The sequence below is a fragment of the Halichoerus grypus genome, chromosome 7, assembly GCF_964656455.1.
Source record: "Halichoerus grypus chromosome 7, mHalGry1.hap1.1, whole genome shotgun sequence".
Lineage (NCBI taxonomy): Eukaryota > Metazoa > Chordata > Mammalia > Carnivora > Phocidae > Halichoerus > Halichoerus grypus.
Genome location: NC_135718.1, coordinates 116877489 through 116900863, shown reverse-complemented (window position 1 = coordinate 116900863; position 23375 = coordinate 116877489). Strand labels below are relative to the sequence as shown.

The window sequence follows — 23375 nt, the reverse complement described above, 5'->3', positions numbered from 1 at the left end:
AGGCGTGTGGGGCTGGCTACGCCCGAGGTGGGGAACATGTGCCGATTTTCCCACAGCAGCCCCAAAGTTCTCCCTCAAATTCCAGGGGAAAGATGATTGCTTTGTTTGGCACACGAAAGTGAGCTGGCTGAACTGAAGTTTGGTTCTTACTTGTTTGATTGATTTTCATTTATGGCAGTCTAAGGAAAAGCGCTAAAGAGCTGGATGAAAATGGGATACGACAATAAATTATCTTTGGGAAATAAAACAAGTCTATGTAGGAGAAGAGAGAAATGGGTGCCAGAGAGAAAAAGGATTTGCAGAGAAATGGTGCTGTAGGAAGCAGGATGAGGCAGCGAGGTCACCAGATGCAAAGCCGATCTCTGCCCCCCCCCCCCGCCCCCGGGAACAGACGGCTGGACCCCCGGTGCCCTTACCTCTTCCGCAGTGACCATGGCGATCACGTTCGCTCCCTGCTCCCACACCATCTGCCAGAAGTCGTGACATGTGTGTGGCAGGGGCCCCTGAGTAGCTATGTAGTGCCATTCTGCCCCACCAACCACCACCTGGAAACCAAGGAAAGCAAGGGTAAATGAACCCCAAATCCAGGACAGCGTTACCTGCTGACTGTGGGTCCATCTGTCTCTACCTGAAAACCCCGGATAATATTTTTTTGGCCAAATGGGTTAGTGCCATTATCAAAAAGCCTGGTGACACATTCTCACACGAAAATACTTTTTGCCACTCAAGCCTATTAAAATACACCTAATTTTTGTCTGTAATTTCAATTATATACAAACCAGTGAGTGTTAAAAACATACACACATTACATGACCCTAAGGCTGTGTATAGCCCAACAGAATTTGTTACAGAAACAATACTTGTGCTTACTATGTGCAATGTACTTTGATCGTTTCTATTCTTCCCTCTTCTCTATCTAGTCTATTTAAAACACACACATACAATTCCAAACTGGTCCTGATTACTAAAGTGATTTCACACCCCACTATTATACTGGGATCCACAGTTTGAGGCACAGTACTCTCCGGCATCCTTTTAAACAATTAAAAAAAAAAAAAAGTGTTCCATGGGATAACATCCCTTTGGAACCGATGTCTTTGTACCGATGACCTGCTATGAACTGTGTCGTAAGCCTCCATCATTCCCGCTACTCCGTGGTGCCATATAGAGTGGAGGTGTCACAAATGCATTCAAATCAACAATATATGGTATTTGATTGTTAACTTCTCCCTTGTGCAGTACCACAATATCCAAACAAACTTCAGAGTCATGAGATGATTTTGGATAATGAAAGCATTACCCTGTGCAGCTCAGGGTGATCTTGGGAGGCTAATTCTGCAGCTATTAAGTATCAGTGACAGAGAGTCATGAGGAAGTTGTGCCCAAAGTGTTGAAGGTCATGCCGTCAGGGTGGAACTGTGCCCTTTGGGGGGGGTGCATTTTTTCTGTGTTCCTGTCCATTCCTGTGCAAAGTCAGGCCTCCTTAGACGTCCACCAGTGCAAATCTCTGGATAGTTCTTGGAGCATGAAGTGATCATTGTTTGAAACTTTTTTCCCTCATTTATTTTATGAAACTATATACTAACTGGATTCCAACAAAAACAATGTCAGTTATTGTCTCATTACACAAGACATGTTTAGGTCAAAAGCTGGCAAGCAAAATCCATTTTCCAAGTACTGGTGGGAGATAACATTCATATATTGGCTGGCTGGCCAGGAGTTTCGTTTATCTGTGGAATTGTGATTTTAGACATTAGCCTCTCTGGCACCCAACATATAGGAACCATAAATACTTCCAGAGTATGCGGCTGCCTGGGGCCTTTCAGCAAATTCCAAGTATTGACAGGAGGGCATTAAAAACTGCATTAAAAACACAACAACCAATGCTACTGAGGTAGATTTCACAGATGTGATGATTCTACCTCTGGAGCAAATCAATCTCTGCTCTGTGTTAATAGCTGCTTGGAACCCAGGGAGAAAACATTGGCAAGATATACAACTCTATTCCAAAAACACAAGGACAAGTTCTTGCAAGCTCTATGGGTCTATTAAATGCACCCATGTCTAACTCAGATCCACAAGATGAAATGTAAGCCTCGGAGAATAGAGAGAAAGGGGATGCTTCTGTTAACAATACCCAATGGGCAAGAGCAGATGGAAAATGGTGAAGGATATTTGGCCCAAAGAAGAAGATAGCACAGTATAGCTATGTCAGATTCCAAAGACATTCTATCAAGGAGCAGCTGTGTGATTTTTATCTTTGTTTGGTTTGTTATTTTGGTTATTATTTCATAATCTAAATTAAGCCCAGGAAACTGACTAGTGTCAGTTTACGTGAGAGTTTCCTGAGGTTCATTTTTTGTAGTTTTAGTTTTCACTCTCAAAAATTAAACTAAAGTACCCAATATGATCCACAATTGTTACTCCTTTACATTTTTTGACAGTACTTTCTGGTACTTAAAAATATACATGTAGTTATCTATGCTCTGTGTACAAAACCCCTCCATCCAACCACAGTATTCTTTTCATATTCTGTCCTGCAACTATTATGATGGATACATGCACCAGACATCTGGCTGTATTTTAGAAGCTCAAAGGAAGCTACCAAAAATTCAGCTACAGTTGGAAAGTCCAATGAAGAAAGGAAATAACTCCAACAAGGCCAGAAACAGATTTATAAGGTTATGATCATAAAGGACTATTAACGTGAACTGTGTATTATTTAAAACCATCCTCCTGTAATATTAGTATATGAATAAATTCTCCCACTTTGGAGGTCTGTGCATTTACAGTGACATTCTAAGCAACTATGTTCTGTTACTAGGAAGACTGAGGAAGATAAGCCATTTAGAAAGCATTTAACCATATATACATGTATCCAGAACTCTAAATTCTAGCTGGGGTCGAGCTACGCTAATTTTAAAGTTGATGAAATACTGAGATGTGAAGATTTGAAGTATCTGAAATACCAACAAGAAATTTAACGATATTCATGCACTGAATAATGCAGTCAATCTTGCAAGAGTCACTATCAACCACACCTTTCTGGCTTGTGTTTAAATGAATCCACTCTTCTAAATAACATGCAAATTTGGGACCTTAGCAGGACAGCACATAACCGGTAGAAGTACCAGGGAGAACTGGTAAGTTTCTGTTGCTCCTCAACATCCTAAAAACTTCATTGACAGGAGAAATACAATGCCTGCAACTTCCAAAGTCTCCATCATGTGCTAATTACGAACTGAAGAGGACAACCCTCAGCTTTTCCCTGTGAGCATCAGGGAGAGTTATAACTCAGGAAAAAGTGAAACCCTCTGTGGTGAGCAGGCTGCAGAAATAGCTGACCTGAGGTTTTCCCTGAGGCTGCGAGGCTTCCTTCTCTCTGCAGAGACAGACATGCCCTTCCAGCTGACTGAGACTCACAGGAGTTCAAACCACTCCCTCGGGGGCTGGGGACAAGCCAAGATGCTCAGCCGGAGCCTTACGATTTTTTTTCTCCCTGCATTTTTGCCCCTAACCCAGCGATCTTCCTCAAGCCTCCCCAACACACTCCCCTTCTCACCTTGATGTGGGAGGCATTAATGTAACCTGTGTTATTCTCTTTGGTCGGGATCAGCTCCACTCTGTTCTCCTCATAGGGGACCACTTCGCGGATGCGGCTTCGCTCGGCGTTTTCGGGCAGAGCAGCCGTGCTGAAAATGCCGTTTGCCTTCTTCTTTGGAATCTGCTCGTATTCTGTGAACACCATTCCCTCTTCTAGCTTTTTCTTCAGGGTTCTGAACTGCAACAGAAATTAACCTTCAGCTCTCTGGATTACCTTATCCAAAAACTCCAAGTCAGATTCCTTTAAATATCTGCAGTGATCGTGTTAATAAGCAGTTTCAGGACATACAATGAATGCTTGATTATTTTGGTCTCCTTATTCACCATATTGCTAGTTTCTCTGGCCTAATAACCAGTTTCCTTCTCACTCATGCTTTAAACAGAACTGGTCAGTAAGGCCAGGCAAGAACTGAAATTCAGCATCACTATTTTCGTTATTAACACCTCTGTTTAAAGTCCTAGTGATAAGAAGAATGTTCATCTCAATTATCCAAACATCATCCTTTTCTCCACTTCCAGAGCGGGTTTTTTTTTTGTTTTTTTTTTTTGAGCTAAATTTAAGATGGTACTGGTCCATAGTTCCCTAGTTCTGAGGATGAGATTCTGTCTTTTATTTTTCCCATGGCCAAACTAATTATACAAACATGGTATTCACTGGATTAAATGGGGATTCCTCTAAAGTCCCTTCTGCCTTTAAAACCTTTCTAATACTTCATATATACTGGCAGAAATCTAAAACAGGAATGGTACTAGCACTCTATTAAATTTACACGTTTTGGGGTGCCTGGGTGGCTCAGTCATTAAGCGTCTGCCTTCGGCTCAGGTCATGATCCCAGGGTCCTGGGATCGAGCCCCGCATCGGGCTCCCTGCTCAGCGGGAAGCCTGCTTCTCCCCCTGCCCCTCCCCGTGGTTGTGTTCCCTCTCTCGCTGTCTCTCTCTGTCAAATAAATAAATGTCTTAAAAAAAAATTTTTTTTTACACGTGTTTCTTAACCAGACAGGAATTTCAGGAACTAAAGGAACACCTTTCTTCACCTCTAAAACACTACCATGGATCTTCCTCCTGCTTTTCAAAACCAAAGTTCTCACAATGCATTATCCTAACAATGATAAATCAGCCACCTTTACAACCAAACAAGGGGATGGTCTATTAAAAGAATCCTTTAAGTGTCTGGGTAAGATAATCACTCCCTAAGAAAGGGTTCACAAAATTCATAGAGGTTTGAGACCTACAGCAATGGCTTATCTTCATTTTGCAAAAACAGAAACAGGCCCAAAGAAATGGAATGACTGGACCAAGGCCACGCAGCCTGTTAGGGGCTGGTCCCGTTATGCAGGCATCACGATGCCGACTCGACAAACTTGAGATGCTGGAAAGAATCAATTTAATACAATGCAACACACCGGGTCTTGCTAATCTCAAATTGGAGAATTAATTCATCAAACAAACCTTAGTGCTGGCATGTTTGGGCAAGGAGAGAGCTCTGGGATCCCAAGACCACAGAGCATGAATCACACATTTGACAAGCCCAGCGCTTACCCTCTCGTCCATGGGGACTCGGGTGGCATCAGCTCGACTCTCTTCCCGCCCTGAGACCCGGGCAACCGAGAGTCCATTCAATGCTGCCAACATGAGCGGCCGCTTCTGCGCCTCCAGACTTGCCATCTTCTGCTTCTCTAGATTCTTGTGGCAAGAAAAGGCATGTTCTCATTGTTTATTATACGGGTAGAATGCTGGAATGTGTTTTAATCTCCCCAAATCTGTAACTCCCCAGCCAAGGAATGCAGACAATCTACCATTAGTGGGGCAAATTCAAACACAGCCTTCCCATTATTCCCACTGTGCTGCGGAAGCCAGTTCCTCCGGGACTCCTGAGCTTTTATCTAAAAATGGATGAATGAATGAACTAACAAACAAACAAGTAAGAGCAAAGACTCCATGCAAATACCCCCGTCGTGGGGCTCACTCAAAAAGGAAAAAAAGAAAAAAAAAAGAAAAACTGTGTACTAGCAAGACACTTCCGGAAGGTAAGGGCTGAAGGAAGACAGGACAAGGGAAAGAGAAAAAGCGTCATGAACAAGCCAATCCAGTCACAGTGATGGACCTTTTATACAGATTAAGTGATAAAAAAATCTATAAACATTGTTGGCTGCATTGTTAAGAAATCTAGATTCATAAGCCATAAAGAACAACCTTCCCAAGTTTCCATTCTGAGGGGCTGAGATGGAGGATGTCAATCCTATATTGAAGCTTTGGTCCCTGGGATAACATCCCCGGTACGAGGGCTGATGTGGGTTAGCAGACTTGCCAAGACCAAAGTCTGTGGTCATCTAACATGATCCATGAGGCATCACCCCTCCTGCTGTGTCCAAAAGGCCCCAGGGAATGGGCACCATGGCTCCCAATGACCAGGGTGGGACTGAATGGGACACAGCTATGGGAGAATATGGATTTGGGGGCTAAGCAGCCCATTCTGGGAAAGGGTTGGAGGTCAACGCGTGGCCCCTGTTTGTGGCATTTTGATTTCCTCTCCATCCTCACCTGCACCAACATTCTGAAACTGGATCAGTCAAGGTTCTGGTTATGTCTACTGCTGTGCTTTCTTGTGCCCCCTAAATGGACTGAGTTATAAAAGAAATCTCCTTTTACTCAGGCTAGCCAGTGAGAGCATTTCCCAAAAATAGTTTTGTCTTAGAAGGCAGAAGAATAGCAGAACTTCCTAAAGCATACGAGCAGAGGAGTTAAACAGCATTTAAGATTTTGATCCTAACAGAAGTGAAACCGTTCTGTCGATTCCTTTGGCTGCCACAGGTGAAGGGGTCATCTTATCCCTGGTTTCTCTTCAAGGCTTAAGGTTTTTTTTTTTTTCCTGAGTCTATCATTTAAAAAGTTACTCCCCCGAGAGGTGTGGTGATGGAGCCATGGTGCTGGTGGAGGACAAAGGGTTAGTGGATTATTCCAAGTGTGGGGGGACAGGCAGGCATTAGAACCCCACATGCATCCCATCAGCCTCTCAATGTCACCTAGTCAGAACGGAGCCCTGGCCCTTCTGAGTGACGGCCGCCAATAAGATGCTTCATCCAGTGACAGGACCGACCCAGCAGACAAACTAAAGGAACATCTCAGAGGAAGACTAACTGTGGGAAAGTGAGAAAAGGCGGATTCTCATTCTTCAGCCAAAAGAATGGCCCTGGCCTCTCAATCCCAGGAAGAGTTTGAAGATTCCAGATTTCAATTTTGGGCTTTTGTTCGTCTGCTTATTAGTTTGTGTCTGTGAGAAATAATTTTTTCCCCGTCACCTCTTTTAAATGGGAACACTTCACTTCCTTTGCAAAATTCTGAGAAAAGCAATCATTTTGGGAAAAAAAATGTCCCTAAGGTCCTCCAAACAGTCCTTCTGCTTCCTTCCCATCTGTACCGTAAGGTGACACTAACGAGGCCTAAGGCAAAAAGTAACTAACATGTCTTTCTCAGGAAAGGATTACTAGTTACCTAGTGAAAACCGAAACCCCAGCGATAAACGACTTCTCTTAGTTCCTTCTCACCTATCCTATCAGCTTGTTACCAGAGATAAAAAATAAGTAACTCAAAAATCTGATTTGGCCTTTTCTGTTCCTGGCACCCGATTTGCGGTTCAGGGGCTACAAACAGTGAAATGTGCTCACGGCAGCAGAAGCCGGAAGGAGGACCCTACCACAACGGCGGGCCTGAATCATCCATCAACGAGACAAGTGGCTCCAAAATTATGGAGAGTTGCCCACAGGGGACATTCTCACCATACCTGTCCCCCTCCAGTTCCCCTTTGGCTAAATTTTCTGTTTTCTTATCCTAGAGAAGCCTGGACAGCTTTCTCCATTCTTACCCATTCCTAACAAGCCAGGCACAAGCTGCCCATGGTGGGGAGGGCAGAAGAGCATCTGAGATGTGGGAAGGGCACGGGGGTGGGGGGGGAGGGAGTTTCTTGATAAAAAAGAGCAGATGGAGAACCATCCCAACCTTCAGAGCCACTCACTGGCACAGTGGCTCACTGAAGAACCTCCTAGTCCTTCTCTAAGGTCAAGACACCAGCCAAGGGCAGCAGTCCCTGAGCTCCTGAGTATATATAATTTGGGGGGGAAAAAAAGAGTCAATGGGAAAATGAAGTAGGGATGGGGTAATGATGTTCCTGAGCTACAATTAAGGGGTGAAATCAGTTATTTGCTATTATCCATATGGATGGGGTGGGAGAGCACGCAGGAAAAACAGTGGACACTCCCTTGCTTCTCTGTGATGATGCATGAAGCTCTGTGTAGGGAGTCAGAACCACGGGTTTGGATCCAGGGTTTTGATGAATACAGGTAACAAGAGGAGAGGATGAAGATGACCACCATGAAGCTACGGGACCATGTAGGTGTCAATAAACATCAAATCAGCAGGGGCAACAGCAGAGCCGAACGCTCGAACTGACAGGTTCTTGAGTTGTGGTAAAGGAGCCCCTGGGGCCGAGATGTGCTGAAAATCCATTTCTACCAATGCATGACTTTTTCCAAGCTGGGAAAGCTCTCCCCCATGGCGCCACCCCCGTGTTTCATTCCATCCCCCAGCCAAATGGTTTTATTGGCCAGAGGCACAAGCACATCTTTCACAATTTCCCTCTAGGTTTGCAAAAAGTGGAAAAAGTTATGCCTGTACCAAATTCTTAGCGCTACTCTACTCAGGGCCAAATCGGAGCTGCTGGGAATGTTCTGAAAATTTGTCTAAAGTAATAATGTTGCTCCAGGGGCACCTGGGTGGCTCAGTCGTTAAGCGTCTGCCTTCTGCTCAGGTCATGATCCCAGGGTCCTGGGATCGAGCCCCGTGTGTTGGGCTCCCTGCTCAGCAGGAAGCCTGCTTCTCCCTCTCCCACTCCCCCTGCTTGTGTTCCCTCTCGCTGTGTCTCTCTGTGTCAAATAAATAAAATCTTTAAAAAAAATTAAAAAATAAAGTAATGTTGCTACAGATTAGATCCCTGGACCCCAAAACGTGGCTTCCTTAAAACTTTGGCCTTTAACTGTTCTCTCAGCTTGATTACCCACTGGGGTGCAGGGAGACTTATAAAGGAAGGGAGTCTAAGAACCCCCTCGAAGCAAATTTTAACTTGGCAGCCACTCTGGAGTTCCTAAGCGCCAGCTACCTTACCGTAGAGATGTGGTACCTGCAGAGGAGAAGTCAAGGAGGGTCTGCTTAGTTGTAATGAAATGATTTTTCACTTTTTAAGGGAGTGAAAATTTCCAGAACAAGCAGCAATGGTAATCTGAAGTTTGTTGTTTTTTTTTTAAAGTAGCAACAACAGGGGCGCCTGGGGGGCTCAGTCAGTGAAACGTCTGACTCTTGGTTTCAGCTCAGGTCATGATCTCAGGGTTGTGGGATCGCACTCAGCTCGAAGTCCCCTTGAGATTCTCTCCCTCTCCCTCGGCCCCTCCCCCCGCTCTCTCTCTCTCTAAAATACAATGAATAAATAAAATTTTAAAGTAGCAACTACAATCTATCAATTTCCTCATTAGGAGATAATTCACTTTGTTGGTCTGTGTGTGCACCTGTTACCTACACACTCCTGCTGTGGCAACAGACCTGGTCCCCAGCTGGTACACAGCTGAATGACAGTTACTTATGTCTAGTATCAGGCATCTTCAAATGTTGTCAGTGTGTGTAGATACATGCGTGTATTCACACGCACGTGTGTGAATTCTGATAGAATGAGCTTAATGGGGAACTGAAGCTCAATGGTGAACTTGCGAGTTTACTGCAGTGTTCGTGGTTTGTGTTAAACATCTGTTGAAAGAAAATCTGATAAGGCTGGACACATCATGGTCCAGTCAATGCTGGTGAGCCATCCTGACACAGAGATCTCCACACAAAGCCATGCTCTGAAGGGATGCTGCTCTCTTACACTATAATCGGGGAAAAATGCTTTCCCCTGGAAGAACCAACAAGAGACGTAGGAAGGAGAGCTCCTAGCAGCTCACACAACAGCGTAAGTGACCCTGAATAAAGAGCATGATGCTGGCCTGGACTCTGTCCCGAAAACCAGCCTGCAGCATGCTGACTCCATGACGGCGCTGGGTGCCAAGTACACCAATCAGAAGCCCTGAATGAACACGGAAAATTTAGCTGAAAGAGTAAAACACAAAGTTTTGTGAAAGAAGATAGTGCCTGATGAAATGCCCACTGATTCTCCAACTCCCCAACACATGCCCTGGATAAGCCCCGCACCTTCTCCAGTGCCCAGCATCCGGGTGCTTTTATGCTCTGAGTCATGGCAAAGGAGCAGAGGAGGCTGCGGGGGGGGGGGGGGGGAGGGCAGACTCCGCCCTGGGAGAGCAAGACACTTACCCTGAGGGCCATCTCTCTCTCTACAATGCTGTCTTCCAGGGAGAACATCTCGGACACGGGTCTCTCCTTCACAGGCTCTTTTTTGACCCGCTCCTTCACGCTCGTCAGGTCGGGTTCAGAGATGGACGGACCGAGGGAAGGCCCAGCCACGGCCAGCTGGTCAGCTCGGGAGACGCTGATGGCCTTGGCCGGCCCGTGTCTCAGGACCCTGGCCCTGGCCATGGCAGGAGGCAGGCTGACCTGGTCTTGCCTCAGCGCCCCATTGCTAACACTTTTCCTTGGGCCAGGGTACTCGGGTGGGGGTTTGTTTGGGATCCGGGCCAAGGCTGCCTGTAGCTGAGCACTGTACCCCATCTTCTCCCGGAGCACGGGGATCTGGGGCACCGATCCCGGGGCCTCCTCCTCCTCCTCCTCCTCGCTCTCACTGCTGTGGATCAGCATGGTGGCATCCGAGAAAGTCTTCTTGTGGTGGTAATGGGGAAGCTGGTGAGCCTCGTGGCTCCCCGGCACCTCCTCGGGGGGCCCCTGCTCCCGGAGGGTGTTTCGGCGAGCCATGGGGATGTTGAGCGACTTCAAGGTCATGGCTTCCATGCCCCGCACCATGCTGCTCATCACCTCCAGGCTGTGGCGCTTATTCACCGTGCCGTGGTGCTTGGTGGCCGTGAGGGGCTCGCTCACCTCCTGGAGAGACTGGTGCACCACCGGGGCGCTGTCCTCTTGGAAGGTCTTCACGGAGAGCTGCACTTTGCGGGTCACCAGGTCAGGGCTACTGCCGCTGACGTACCTGTGCCGGTGGCTGGCGAGGTCCGGGGTGCTGGTGGCAGGGCGCGGCCGCGGGTAGGGGGGCGGCGGCCTGAAGAGATAGTTTTTGAGCATATGGGCCGTGCTGTAGTTCTGGGTGCCTTGCAGCTGCATGTTGGCCAGCTCCGGCGTGCTCACCGTGTGGGAGATGGCACTTGCCCCCGGCTTGCTGGGCACCATGCTGTTCTTTGGGTTTATCTGGTCAGACGGACTGACGAGTTTGTTACCGTAGCCGCCCTGTGGCCCATAGGGGACTGTGTAGGGGTGCCTCTCCCGCATCTCGGGCTGGCTGTACACCAGATCCTCTGGCTGGTTGTAGGCATGCGTGTTGATGATGTTGAGGTTTCGCAGAGACTGGCTCTGGCTGTCCGCGTGCATGACCCCCCTCTTCATCTGCCGCATGACTGTCTCATAGTCGGGCGTCGGCCGGTAGGACGGCACGATGATGGCGCTGTGGCGGTGGCTAGGGATGTAGTCCGCCCGCATGATGTCGCTGCCCGGGATACTGAGGTTGGAGGACACGGGAGAGGCCTGGATGAACGTCTGGGAGCAGCTGAGGGAGTTGATGCTGTGAGCACTGCACACACTGCCATTGGTGACAGCGCCGTTTAGATAGTTTAGGTCCAGGCTGTTGTGAGAGTTGCGGTATAAGGCTTCTTCATTCCCAGGGACAATGCTGTCTACAGAAGGCAAACGAAGGCACGTGAGCCCCCCCATCATCCTGCCTCAACTACCTTCGTCCTCACACTCAGGGGCGTGATTTTTACAAGTCATTAGAAGTGAAATCCTGTGGTCTCCCCCCACATATTCCATGGAAAAACGAGGAACTCTTGGGTGGGATGCCAACATACAGAAGGAACACTTTAAAGCATACTAACAAGAAAAAGGGAATCTAATCAAAGGAAACTAGGCACATTTGGATTAGTCATCACCTGGCTCAGTTCTCGATTTTGCCATGAGCTCTGCAATCAGGCACCAACAATGGCCCTCATGGGGGGTAAACCGGTCTTCCTGCACAGGGTCCAGCAACAGAGGACTGGATATTGGGGCCAGGAAGTCAAGAACTTTAACAGGGCAACAGATTTGACATTACTGAGTACCTGAGGCTCATGTTCTTGACGGCAGTGGAAAAGGTCCCCTTACCCGAGGGATGGCTGAGCATTCATTAAGACACATTAAGCGACGCAGCCAGGACGTCAGCATGCATGGCTAGTTTGTTCTGATCAGCAACCAGAGGAGGCAAATTCAGAAGCAGGGATTCTTTTAGCCACTGCCTAAAACTCTCCTCTAGAATCGGTTTCCTCACTGAGGTCAATTCACATTAAAATTAATAATACCTTAAGGAGGTATCTAAAGGGATAAAGAGTAGATTTCTAAAGTCAGGCCCATTCTAGGTACGTACCCATGTACGTACGTATGTACGTACACACACACACACACACACACACACACACAGAGGCAACCTCTTGCTGAGACACTTTTTAGCAGGCGAAGAACATTCATTTTCACACTATGGATTTAAGCATGAGCAAAGTAGAGGAAGACAAGGCAGAAAGGCAAACAAAACAAAACACCCCCACCAACCAGAAAAGGTGACTGAAAACACTCAGCTGCCTGAAGAGGAGTATGGTCCCAGACCAGATGAGATAAGCTGGGTAAGAAAAACCAGCAAAACACAGAGACAAAGGTGTCCCCCTTCTCTACCTCTAGTGGGGTTTCATGCTTTCCCACAGAAGCAGGGCAACTCTGCTAGTCTGCTTATAAAAAGTAGTGTTTTATTAAATAGTCTTGATTATCTAAGTTTCCATACTCACACTGATAGCACAGAGAGATTCAAAATAGGCGGCATACAGTAACACAGAAACTAATTATCCATTTAACAGATTGTCAACATCCAAGTTTAATATCATTCCTTTTTTGCAATGCAGTTTAGTGTAATGATGAAGAGCCCTAGCTCTTGACACCAGTTTTCCTCTCCAAGTTCCTCCAACACTCCTTCTGTATCCCACTTTCTGTATCTGCAAAATGGAATAATGGTACCTATTGCGTGGGTTCGAGGATTAAATGAAATAATACGTTGCAAGGGCTTAGCACACTGCTTAGGGAGAGGAATTGCCCTATAAACGTTAATTGTGATTATTATAATCATTATTATTGGAATGAATTTTTCTCACACATCTTGCATGGTGGTGTTTGGTGGAGAAAAAGAGGAAGAAAACAGATGTAGTCAGAGGCAAGAACAAGTGCACAGACAACTGGCAAGCAATAATGTAAAAAGAGGAGTTGAGAGGATTTGTGCCTTTCTTTTAAGTATTCTGGACGCCTGTATTCTCTGTCCCCATGAGAGCCCAGTTGACTGTTCCAAGCTTTCCGACAGGGGCAGTTCCATTGGGCTTACTGTCCCTCTCTCTTCTCAAAGCCCACTTACCAGAGGCAGGAGGAAAAGGAACTTGCCCCCTGCCTTCTCCCAACTCCCTTGGCAGCCAATTCTGGAAAAATTTTCCTCTCGGGGGCCAATGACATGCTATGCCTTTCATAAATCGAAGCTGCTGCCTCTTGTCATTCAGACAATGACAAAGTCAAAACAAAAGTATGACTGTCATCTAAAAAAAAAAAATATCGTCTTTACTGCTCACAGGTCCTCAACTTTTCGTCTGAAGAAGAGAAAATGGCAAGCCCGTTACCTTGTGAAGTATGCGTTTCCGAGTAGTGTTCCCCACACTGGACGTGCATGGGAGGCAAGATGTATGGCTGCTGTCGGGGCTGAAAGAGAGAACACAACAAAGGTGGGAAGGCCACGGCACAAGGGGCGGCGGACGCTCCCTCGCAGGGAACCCGCCCATCACTCACCCACACCTGCAGGGAAGCACCTGCCTGTCCGCCCTTGACCCATCCCTCTTTCGCTCATCTGTACCCCCATCTCCTCACTAAGTTTAGGACTGGAGAAACAGGAAAGGGAGGAACAGGGAGGCTGGTTCAAGGTGGGAGAGATAAAGAGGCTACAATGAACATATCTTCTATTTCCTGATACACTTGCAAAACTCCCAATGCCTTTTTTCAGGAATAACTCAGAACATGGATATTATTCTCTTCTACCTAAGAAATAGTGAGACTGGGGCACCTGGGTGGCTCAGTCATTAAGCGTCTGCCTTCAGCTCAGGTCATGATCCCAGGGTCCTGGGATCGAGCCCCGCATTGGGCTCCCTGCTCTGCGGGAAGCCTGCTTCTCCCTCTCCCACTCCCCCTGCTTGTGTTCCCTCTCTCACTGTGTCTCTCTCTGTCAAATAAATAAATAAAATCTTAAAAAAAAAAAAAAGATATAGTGAGACTATGGGGGAACTCTCATTCATTCTATTCAAAGTTGGCTGTACCTATGACCCTCGTTCACAACACCACATCAATCTCCAATAGGGACAGGGGGAGTGTTGAGCTGGGTCCACTTGCAAACTCATGTAAAAATCTGAAAGGTGATCCACAACAATAAGTGTGTAGTTCTCAAGACCACCTATGGACTTCCCATTGTAGAACCCAATGTGGGAAGGTGTTGCAAGGAATTCAGTTCAACCATCTCCCTGCCCCCCCTTCAGTGAAGAATCTTTTCCAAGAGATTCTTAAAGATGGCCATTTAAGCCTCAATCTGATTGACTTCCTGCTGTAGGCAAGGGTAAACTCCAAGGGGGAAAAAAATGCTTAGACAGGTTCAATATTTGGTAAGCCAAATAAAGAAATATGATTAGTTGCTAATGGTGATCTAAAACAAGACACTGAACCTGAGTAGGTCACAGCTTCTTGTCAATCAAATCAGGCCTCTTCCCCCACCCCACCCCCATCACAAACAATATCCCTTTTATTTATATATTGGGGTTCCAGGTGAGAACTTGAAGAAAAAGCTTTGATACTAAAAAAAAAAAAAAAAAAATTTTAAAAAAACTTTAAGCTTGTAAACCACCAAACAGGATATCTTATATTTCTATTTGATTATTTTAAAATTAGCCTTATGGATACTGGTTTAAATATTACGGCTCTAGGAAAGAAGTTGAGATCAAGCCAAAAAACCCAAAGCCAGCAGGGGTCACACTTTCTCAGAAGCCCTCAGTGAAAGAAGAGCACTCTCCAGAATCGGAAGCTGGGTGGGTAACTCATCTCCCATTTCCTCTGCCCAAATAATGCTTAAGCATCAAAAGTGCAAATAAAGAAGGTGATGAAGAAAAGAGACCCAAACATTAAAAAGAGTCAAGACAGAAGAAATAAAGAACTGAAATTTATCTAAGAAATTAGGTCATGGTAACAAAGAAGAGGTGCTGTGTAGGTATCAGCTTTTCTAAATATTCCCAAATCTCCCTTTGCCTGGTTTTTGCATCACAATTTTAAAGTATTTTTCCTCTTCATGGTAATGCATAATTCAACTCAGTTTTTCCAGAGTGGGACAGCCAGTTTTGAGGCTTGAAACAAACAAACAAACAAACAAACAAAACAAAAACAGCGGGGAGGGATTCAGAGGAGGTAACAGGAACACACGGTAAAGCACAGTTGGCTCGCTGCCTTCTCTCGCTTATTTAAAAAAAAAAAATCCAATAAGTAAGTGACTGTTTATGAACTTGCATAAGTGTACAGCAAAACACAAAATAGTGAATCCTCCAAATACCATTTCAGGATATTATTTATTCCATATTTCTTATATATATATATTACATATATATAATGCATATTATTCTATTTCTTTCCAGACCTGCTAATACAGAAACAAGTGAGATGCCAAAACATAGGCAGCAGAAGGGCAAGGAAAAAAAAAAAAAGCAATCCTGGTTATCAGCAAGGAAGCCAAAAAGAGACCACGTCACTCATCCACTCATCCCAGGGAACTCCTGGTGAAATGGTTTAAGCCTAAAGGGTATAGGAAAGAGGGAAGCCTTGAATTTGGCTTCCTGAAGACTGTCTAAAGCCTCTTTATCTTCTCTAGATAAGATGAGATCCAATCACAAGACAGCATTACAATACTTTGTCCTCATGGTGTTTCATGGACATAAGTGAAAAATTATCTCCCTAATGACGACATGTGGACTCTAAAGAAAAAATAAAAATAACATTCACAAAGGAGGAACATAAAGAAGCCAGTGCCGTGAACAAATCTATTAATGCCACAAGGGAAAAGCCCAAAGTGACCCTCTAGATCTCCAAGGTGAGGGCCACTTGTGAGATATTGTGCATGATAGCAAGATTAATAATATTCATGTGGGGACTTAGGAATGTGATGACATAATGGTGCAACTCTAGAATTCTAAGAGTTCATTGTCTATGCATTTCCCAGAAAAAAAAAAAATCCTCAAAACTTTCCTTTTAAAAGACAAGTTAAAGATGTACTATAGGGTATACATTATGTATGAGGAAAAATTCAATTTTATTCTATCATCTCGAATGCTCACTAAAAAATTTTAAAGGTCACATGTTTATTTTGATTTTGTGTCAGACATCACAACCTAAAACATAAGAATTATGGCTTAAAACAAGTAGATACTTTAAAGGAAGCCAACTCTCCTGGATCTTTCTATGATATTATCCTTAAGTCATCCTCAAAATAAAACACAGCCTAAGACAGAACATATGACTGAAATCAGAGTTGTGTTTCCTTATTCAGAAGGAGTTTTTTAAAAAAACTAGTGTTAGATAGAAAAGTAGATCAACTCAGTAGATCAATATTGTTGACCTTAAAATTAAAAGATGTGCAATTAATCTTCTCTACCAAATACCCTACCTGAGACCATCAACAGTAAACTCATTCAATTTGGGTTCATTTAAAAAGCACTTTCTTTTTGTTTCCTTTTCTTTCTTTCTTTCTTTTAAGAGAGGGAAAGGCGGAGAGGGAGAGAGAATCTTAAGCAGGTTCCACACCCAGCACAGAACCCGATGTGGGGCTCAATCTCACAACCCTGAGATCATGACCTGAGCCCAAATCAAGAGTCGGATGCTTAACCGACTGAGCCACCCAGGCTCCCCAGAAAGCATTTTCTATCTAGTTTATTAAGATCTATCTATGGGCAGTGAATACTAAAGAATTCGTGGAGCTTGTAACTGAAGACATGTCTGTATGTAACAACCAGGAACAGTGAGTGATAAAACCAAAGATGAGCAAGTGGACAAAAACACACACAATAGGTTGCACACTGAAGAAACATGGTCTCATCGGCCTTGAGACTTACTCTTAAGGGGTGAACCTTGAGCCACATTTCAAGAAGTGATGGCCGTGGATGGGCACACGGATGTCCCACATGATGGGACATGAATGGGACAGGGATGTTCATCACACCAGACTGAAGCTCTTTCTGTGTTCTCATCAGATCTCACCTGGTCATGATGCCCTAGGCATGTCCCCTCTCAAATTAGCAACAAAAGGACACTCCATCCTCAACAGTCAGACCACTTGATTATTGAAGACTTTATACATACCAGAGAGGATCGGCTCCAGGTGGGTTGGCGTCTGATGGGGGGTGGAGAATTTGATTGTCTGCATGAAAAGTTAAAAAAAAAAATGAGAACAGTCATTGTATTTATAAGACATAAGTCAACCAGAAAGACAAGAGAGGGTAAAAAAGACAAGATGGGTAAGTAATTTACAGCAAAATGTAAACATTTATTTCTGAGTGATGAGGCTATGAAAAATTTTAATTTCCTTTTTATTATTTTATTTTCAAAATGTTTGGAGCATATGACCCTTAGATAATAAGTTTTACAGAAGAGTAAGGCTTATTTCCAAAGAAAGATTATGAGAGAAATAAGCAAGACTGAAAAATATCACTATTATTACATGGATTTTTAAAAATTGTATTCTTTGTATCTTTGTGAATGTCTAAAATCTTTCATCATGAAAAACAGCAAGTAGAAACAATATTTTTTAAAATGCTGCCAGTCAAATGAAATTCAAAATAGATTAAATATGTTTGAGTAAGACCATATAAAGGTCTTTTTGAATTAAGACAATACCGACTACAAATATTTATCTAATCAGATCCTTTCTAGACTGAGAATGAACGTGAATTTTTTTTTTTTAATGTAGAGATACAAATGTGTGGGGACTAAGAGTATCATCAAATTCTGGAGCACTGAAATCAAAGGTGCCTTTAAGAAATGGTCCCAAATTCCAGAGCAATACTTTCCCTAGTCCTCAGTGAAATCATAAAAAGACAAAAACAAAAACACAAAAAAAGGACATGTAGAGTTTTCCATAAAGCTAGAATTCTTCAATTTAAAGCACTTTCCTTAGTCTGGTAGTTCATCTTTCCTACCCTTTTACATCTTTTCTTTTATGAAGTGATGGAAACAGTATAGTAATGTTGGATGTTTTTTAACAACTGGCTAAATATAATAAGACCTAGATTATAGGTTTTATAATATTATTATAAGACCTGCAATTTTTCTTCTCAAGTCAAGAAATATGGGAACCACTCCCTGGAGCTATATGGGAAGATGACAAGCAGTAGCTCTGTGAGCAAAAAATAAAAATAAAAATCAGTGACAGTCTTAGAGGTCAGGGTGTGGAGCTCTAGAGGAGGATGCTGTTAAGATGATGCTAGATTCATAAAACTCCAGGGGGTTATCCTAGGCCTTAATGCAGTCTGCACTGAGATTCAGAATTTATTGTGTATATGGGGTATTTGTGTATAAATATTAGAGAGTTCCGGTTCTTATCGGAGAAGAGGTTAGGAACCTCTCACACCTGGTTAGGAACAGGAGAAGAACAGTTATTACAGAAGTAGAAAAGAAAACACAATTTCCTTTAGTTTTCACTCTGACATAGGCTGTTCACTGATATTAGACAACCACAAAAATACGCTGAAAATTTCATGATAAATCCACTTGCTGAGAAATGGTCAAACCAGAAGACCACAGTAAAATTCACTTCTCAGAACAATTTTAATCCCCCCTCCAGAAGTCAACCACGGAAATCCTGTTCATGCCCAAGACACCCCTACAAATGCAAGGCAACGGCAGAGCAGACCCGCACAGAAGTGATCTATAGGGAACCGGTTCAAAAGAAGGGCACGTGTGCGTGCGTGTGCGCATGCGCGCACGGCCCTCGTTACGGCTGTTTCACTTGCCCGTCCCCGGTCACTGCCCCTCTGAATTTACATTTGCAAACTTTGCTGGCAGCCCTGCTAACTATGGCCTCGCCTTTCAGACTCCGACAGTGACCAGTTGCAATGACTGGCTTGAAAGAGCCTCCATCGTGTAGAGAAGAAAGTCTGTCAGGACGTGAGCCTCCCGTTCTAAAGCAGCCGCTATTTTCAGCAGGAACTGCTCTGGGACAATGCTCTCACGCTCTTGGATGTGTCCACTGGGGGAACGCAAAAGCAGTTCCTCTCTTGCATTTATATCCCCGAATTCTTTGAAACACAATTAAGCACCTTGGGCGCGCCAACTGCCGAATGTTCTCTGCTGAGGACCGTCTTTTGAAGGCAACCAAAATAAAGGCAATGATAGCGTGAGGCCCAGCGACGCCACATCCAAGGTCAGGTCACATTTAAGTTCCCATATCAGACTCCCTTTATCGTCTTTATTTCCAAATTAGATTTAAAAAACACACATGGACTCGTGACATCTATTAGTGTCTTCCAAGGCTTCCTGTAATTACCCTGGCCTCTCATTTACAGGCAGATGACATGACCCAGAGGCACACGCAGGGTTAGCCAACTGTGTAAGAGAAACAGGGCTGAGGATGACAGAGGCTTCTTTTCTTTCAAGTTGGCTTGCCACTCTGTTCCACACTTCTGAACGTACTCTGCATCTGACACGAAGGGGCACCCTGGCAAATTGGGAACGGCTCGGCTCCTCCAAACTCCTAGCAGAGGACGGAAAGGCACTAATGCGGGCCAACCATCCAGGTAGTCAAGCACTCACAGTCAATTTGTGAATTATTTTCTCTCCAGGCATATGCACTACGCCAGACACTTCATCATTAAAGTTCTTTCACTCCTGCCTGGATTCAGCTTATTCCTTTAGCTTCCGCGAGGAAGGAGGGAAGAGGGCGAATGGAAAATGCAATCTAAGCGATCCACGACATCCCTAAAGCACACGAATTGAACTGGAGCAAGCCACTGGGTGAGGGGGGTGGACTACATGGTTACTTACTCAGTGCAGATTTTGTTTTGTTTGTAAAACTTGTGCCGTGTAGCAAACAACCGAGAAATGTACTTGGCATTTTCAATATCGTCCTTGGAAAAGGAGAGAGGGGGGGAAAAAAATAAACATTGGTTTGGTTGTAGATGCATTTCCCTAGGATTCTCCTGAACGGGACCACATCCCTTCCTCCCATCAGGCCAAGCACAAAACAGCACCCTGAGCCGCAAACCCAGGTGCTGAAACCCTACGGCGAGCGTGGCTAGGAAGCCCACCCAAGGATGCAGACAATCCGTCAGTTAAAGAATCCTCTAGGCTCAAGGCACAGGGCTTACACTGATGAGCCGGCATGTCTTCACACAGTTCCAAACCAACTGCTTTAAAAAGAAAGAAAGGAATGAAGACAGAGCCTGGAATGAACACTGAGCACCACTGAGATGGCAGTGAGGTGCATGAACAGCCTTGGCCCTCAAGGGGGCGCTCAACAGAAGGGCGAGCACTCCCTTTTCTTCAGGCCAGGCTTGGGCTGTGGTGGGGAAGGAAATCCAGGTCAGCCGGCTAAAGAAAATGCCAGGCAGTATCATCGAGGGGTTACTGGATGCGGGCTGTAACTTGAGCGCTGAGGAACGCGGCACGCCAGACATGTGATCCGCCACAAACACAGCAGGTGGACGAACCCAAATCCCAGAGTCCAAACTCAGCTTGGAAACCTGGCGTTTTGAACAGGAAATTGCCACCACTATCCGGAAATGAGTGATGATGGCACTGGGCGAGGGCTGGGCAGTTATTAGTTCAAGAGAATACTTACTCTATCATGATATGGAGAGCAAGGAAAGGATATTGTGAGGTGAGAAATCAAACAGCCACCTGCCTGTCGGACCCTGCCCCTGTCTTTCATTTTGCTTACCGTGTGAAAGAGGGCAGTCTCTTCTTTGTTGATGAGCTCCACCAGAATAGTAGACTTGTTGTGAGCGATATTCCCGATATCATTCCACCTGGTCAAAAGATAAGGCAACTGGGTTTGCCAACGATGTCCCATGCAGTTATGAATCAGCGTAGGAGGGTCGTCTTTTACTGGTGAGTCTCATTTGACAAATTATGATTTAACTATAGTTTTGAAAGCTAAATAGTCCTTCTCTCCAAGCAAAAAAGTAAAACACAACACGCGTCAACTTAAATACCTAAAAATCCTGTAAAACCCACATCTAGATACTGCTGTTCATAAGGTACTGTTTCCTTTAGGATTAGCGATGAGGAAAATGTTCAAGGATCCTCTGCCTTGTTTTTCACATTTCCAAACTGCAAAGCATTTCCCATGATCCCTGCTTTTAATGATGGAGGGGAGCATATTATTTTAAAGTCATGTGTTTCCAGGAATCTAGGCCAAAGAATCCACACAGATTCTCTGTTTCAGTGTATGCCATGGATGGATGATGCCACCAAGAAAAAGTGCCCAAGGAATGTTTAATGTGCCTACATTTTTGTGATTGATCACACACACACACACACACACACACACACACACACATTTCCTTCTTTCCTCATGAAGACCTTAGCTAAAATGAGACACATGAAATAACTACCAGACAAGGGAAGGTACGCTACTATTTCCCATCCTACTTGGAGCCAGTCTTTAACCATCTCTTACTACTGCCTACCTTCACTCTGTGCCCCAGTCTATCATTCCCTGCCCACTGCCTCTTCATGCCAACATTACACTTCCCTATCCTCCTCCTTTAAGACTCAGCTCAGAAGTCGCCTTCTCTCTCTTCCTCATCCCCAACCACCCACATGGCATGAAAGAATCTGGTATAGTCCTCTCTGGGGCCCCGCATGGTATGACAATTGTTTACTTCTGCGACCAGATCCCTAACTAAGGCAGAGGAGACCAGAGGCCCCGTGCCTAGAGATTCTGCTTTCTTCGTCTCTGTCCTCCATACACTGAGCCAAGTACCTGGCATGCAGCATTCAATAAATGTTTGCTGAAAGAATTAAGAGTCATAATATTGCCTCCCATCTGTAGAGAGTATGGTTTCTTTATGAACTCTCTAAGGTAGACAAGGCAGCTATTTTTGTTCCTACTTTAGAGAGGAGACAATTTCAGCACAAATGAGGACAGGACTTAGCCACGTTCACTCTGCACATCGGGGATGCAGGAGTTCTATACTTGGGGCTTCCAGGCTTTCCTCCAGTCACCCTTCCATTACTCCAGAAGCAACTGTGTTCACAGACATCTGCTGGGGCCGTACTCTCTACAGGTGTTCAGCACAGCTGTCTGCTGACTTACAATTCCATCAGATTACATCTACACGGACTCATAGCCACATATTCCTCAGCGAAGGTCTCTAGAGATAAGAGATATTTGGTTTCCTCAGGCTCCATTCCTTCAAATCAACTGCCAAAACTCTGAATCCACTCCTCACTCCACCACGCGACTCCACCTAGGGACATTCTTACCATGACAGTATGGTAGAAGTAAATTCCCATCCTGTAGGGGTTTCAAGATAAGTGCTGAAGAGGTCTGGAAGCAGTTCCTAAGGAACTGAACCAAACCATGAGTGGCTAATCATCAGCAAAGTTTCAAATGGCTATTTTCTTCTATTTAACCTCCATAGCTGGAATGCAAGACTTGTCTACTTTTCCAACCTCAAGGAGAAAATGAAGCATTGATTTAGCTACGGAGAACTGTGTGGGACAAAATGCCTGGACAGCTTTAAGTGGGCATAAAAAGGTCTAGTTACAACTCCGCACAATTTATGTGTTTTATTTGATTACTTTATAATTTGTTGTAGGTATATGGAGTTGAAGGAGTATGTCCAAAAGTAAAAAAGTTTATTCTGCAGCCACAAAGATCTCTCTCCCCACTCCTTTAATAATGTCTCCATTCAAAGAGCAAGAGAAAAATCAGTGGACAAAAATAATGGCAGGGTGGAGACCTAGCGGGGAAAGGAGCCAATTAGGAAGCTTTTGGTGGGGAAACGTTTGCAAAATGACCTGCATCAACTGCTGATCCAGAGAGTACACAGCTGGGCAAGATCCACGTCCAGAAGGTGGACTTGGCTTTGGCTTTAAGAGCTGTCTTTGATTATCTGCACTGGGTGCACAGCTCTGCCTACCAGATGCACATGCAGGAAAGCTGTTCTTGTAATAAAGAGTCGGCCATACTGCCCTTGTAAATGAAAGAAAGCATGCAGTTTTTGAGATCGTGGACACCATGGTGACGACTATGGGCACCAACACAAGCAAGCTCATTGACATGTAATGGAGGAGACACTCTGCCAAATCCCTGTACTGGTTCTCTCTCATGTTCAGTGGAGAAGAGGATTTAAAATGCAAAATAATGCCCATCACCCAATTATCCCTTCCCCTAAATAAATAAATGAATGAATGAAAAAAATAAAATGCAAAATAATATAAAAGTACCAGCCCTTTAATTTGTGATAACAAATTCACTGCTTTTAAAACGCATTTTCACAAATATAAAATGTCATATATTTAATATAGAAAT

The 23375-nt window shown here is 44.6% G+C and overlaps 1 protein-coding gene across 2 annotated transcripts in view; it reads right to left on the bottom strand.

The window, feature by feature from the left end:
* The window catches only part of PTPN14 (protein tyrosine phosphatase non-receptor type 14), a 183425-nt gene that overhangs the window by 19159 nt on the left and 140891 nt on the right, over positions 1-23375 (bottom strand). For both annotated transcript variants that reach the window (XM_078078112.1, XM_036103041.2), the window contains exons 9-16: positions 20775-20862; positions 19880-19962; positions 17201-17258; positions 13441-13519; positions 9956-11436; positions 5144-5287; positions 3563-3781; positions 417-545 (exon numbers count right to left, since the gene is read on the bottom strand). In XM_078078112.1, the coding sequence (XP_077934238.1) occupies positions 417-545; positions 3563-3781; positions 5144-5287; positions 9956-11436; positions 13441-13519; positions 17201-17258; positions 19880-19962; positions 20775-20862 (2281 nt within the window). The remainder of the gene's footprint in view (positions 1-416; positions 546-3562; positions 3782-5143; positions 5288-9955; positions 11437-13440; positions 13520-17200; positions 17259-19879; positions 19963-20774; positions 20863-23375) is intronic.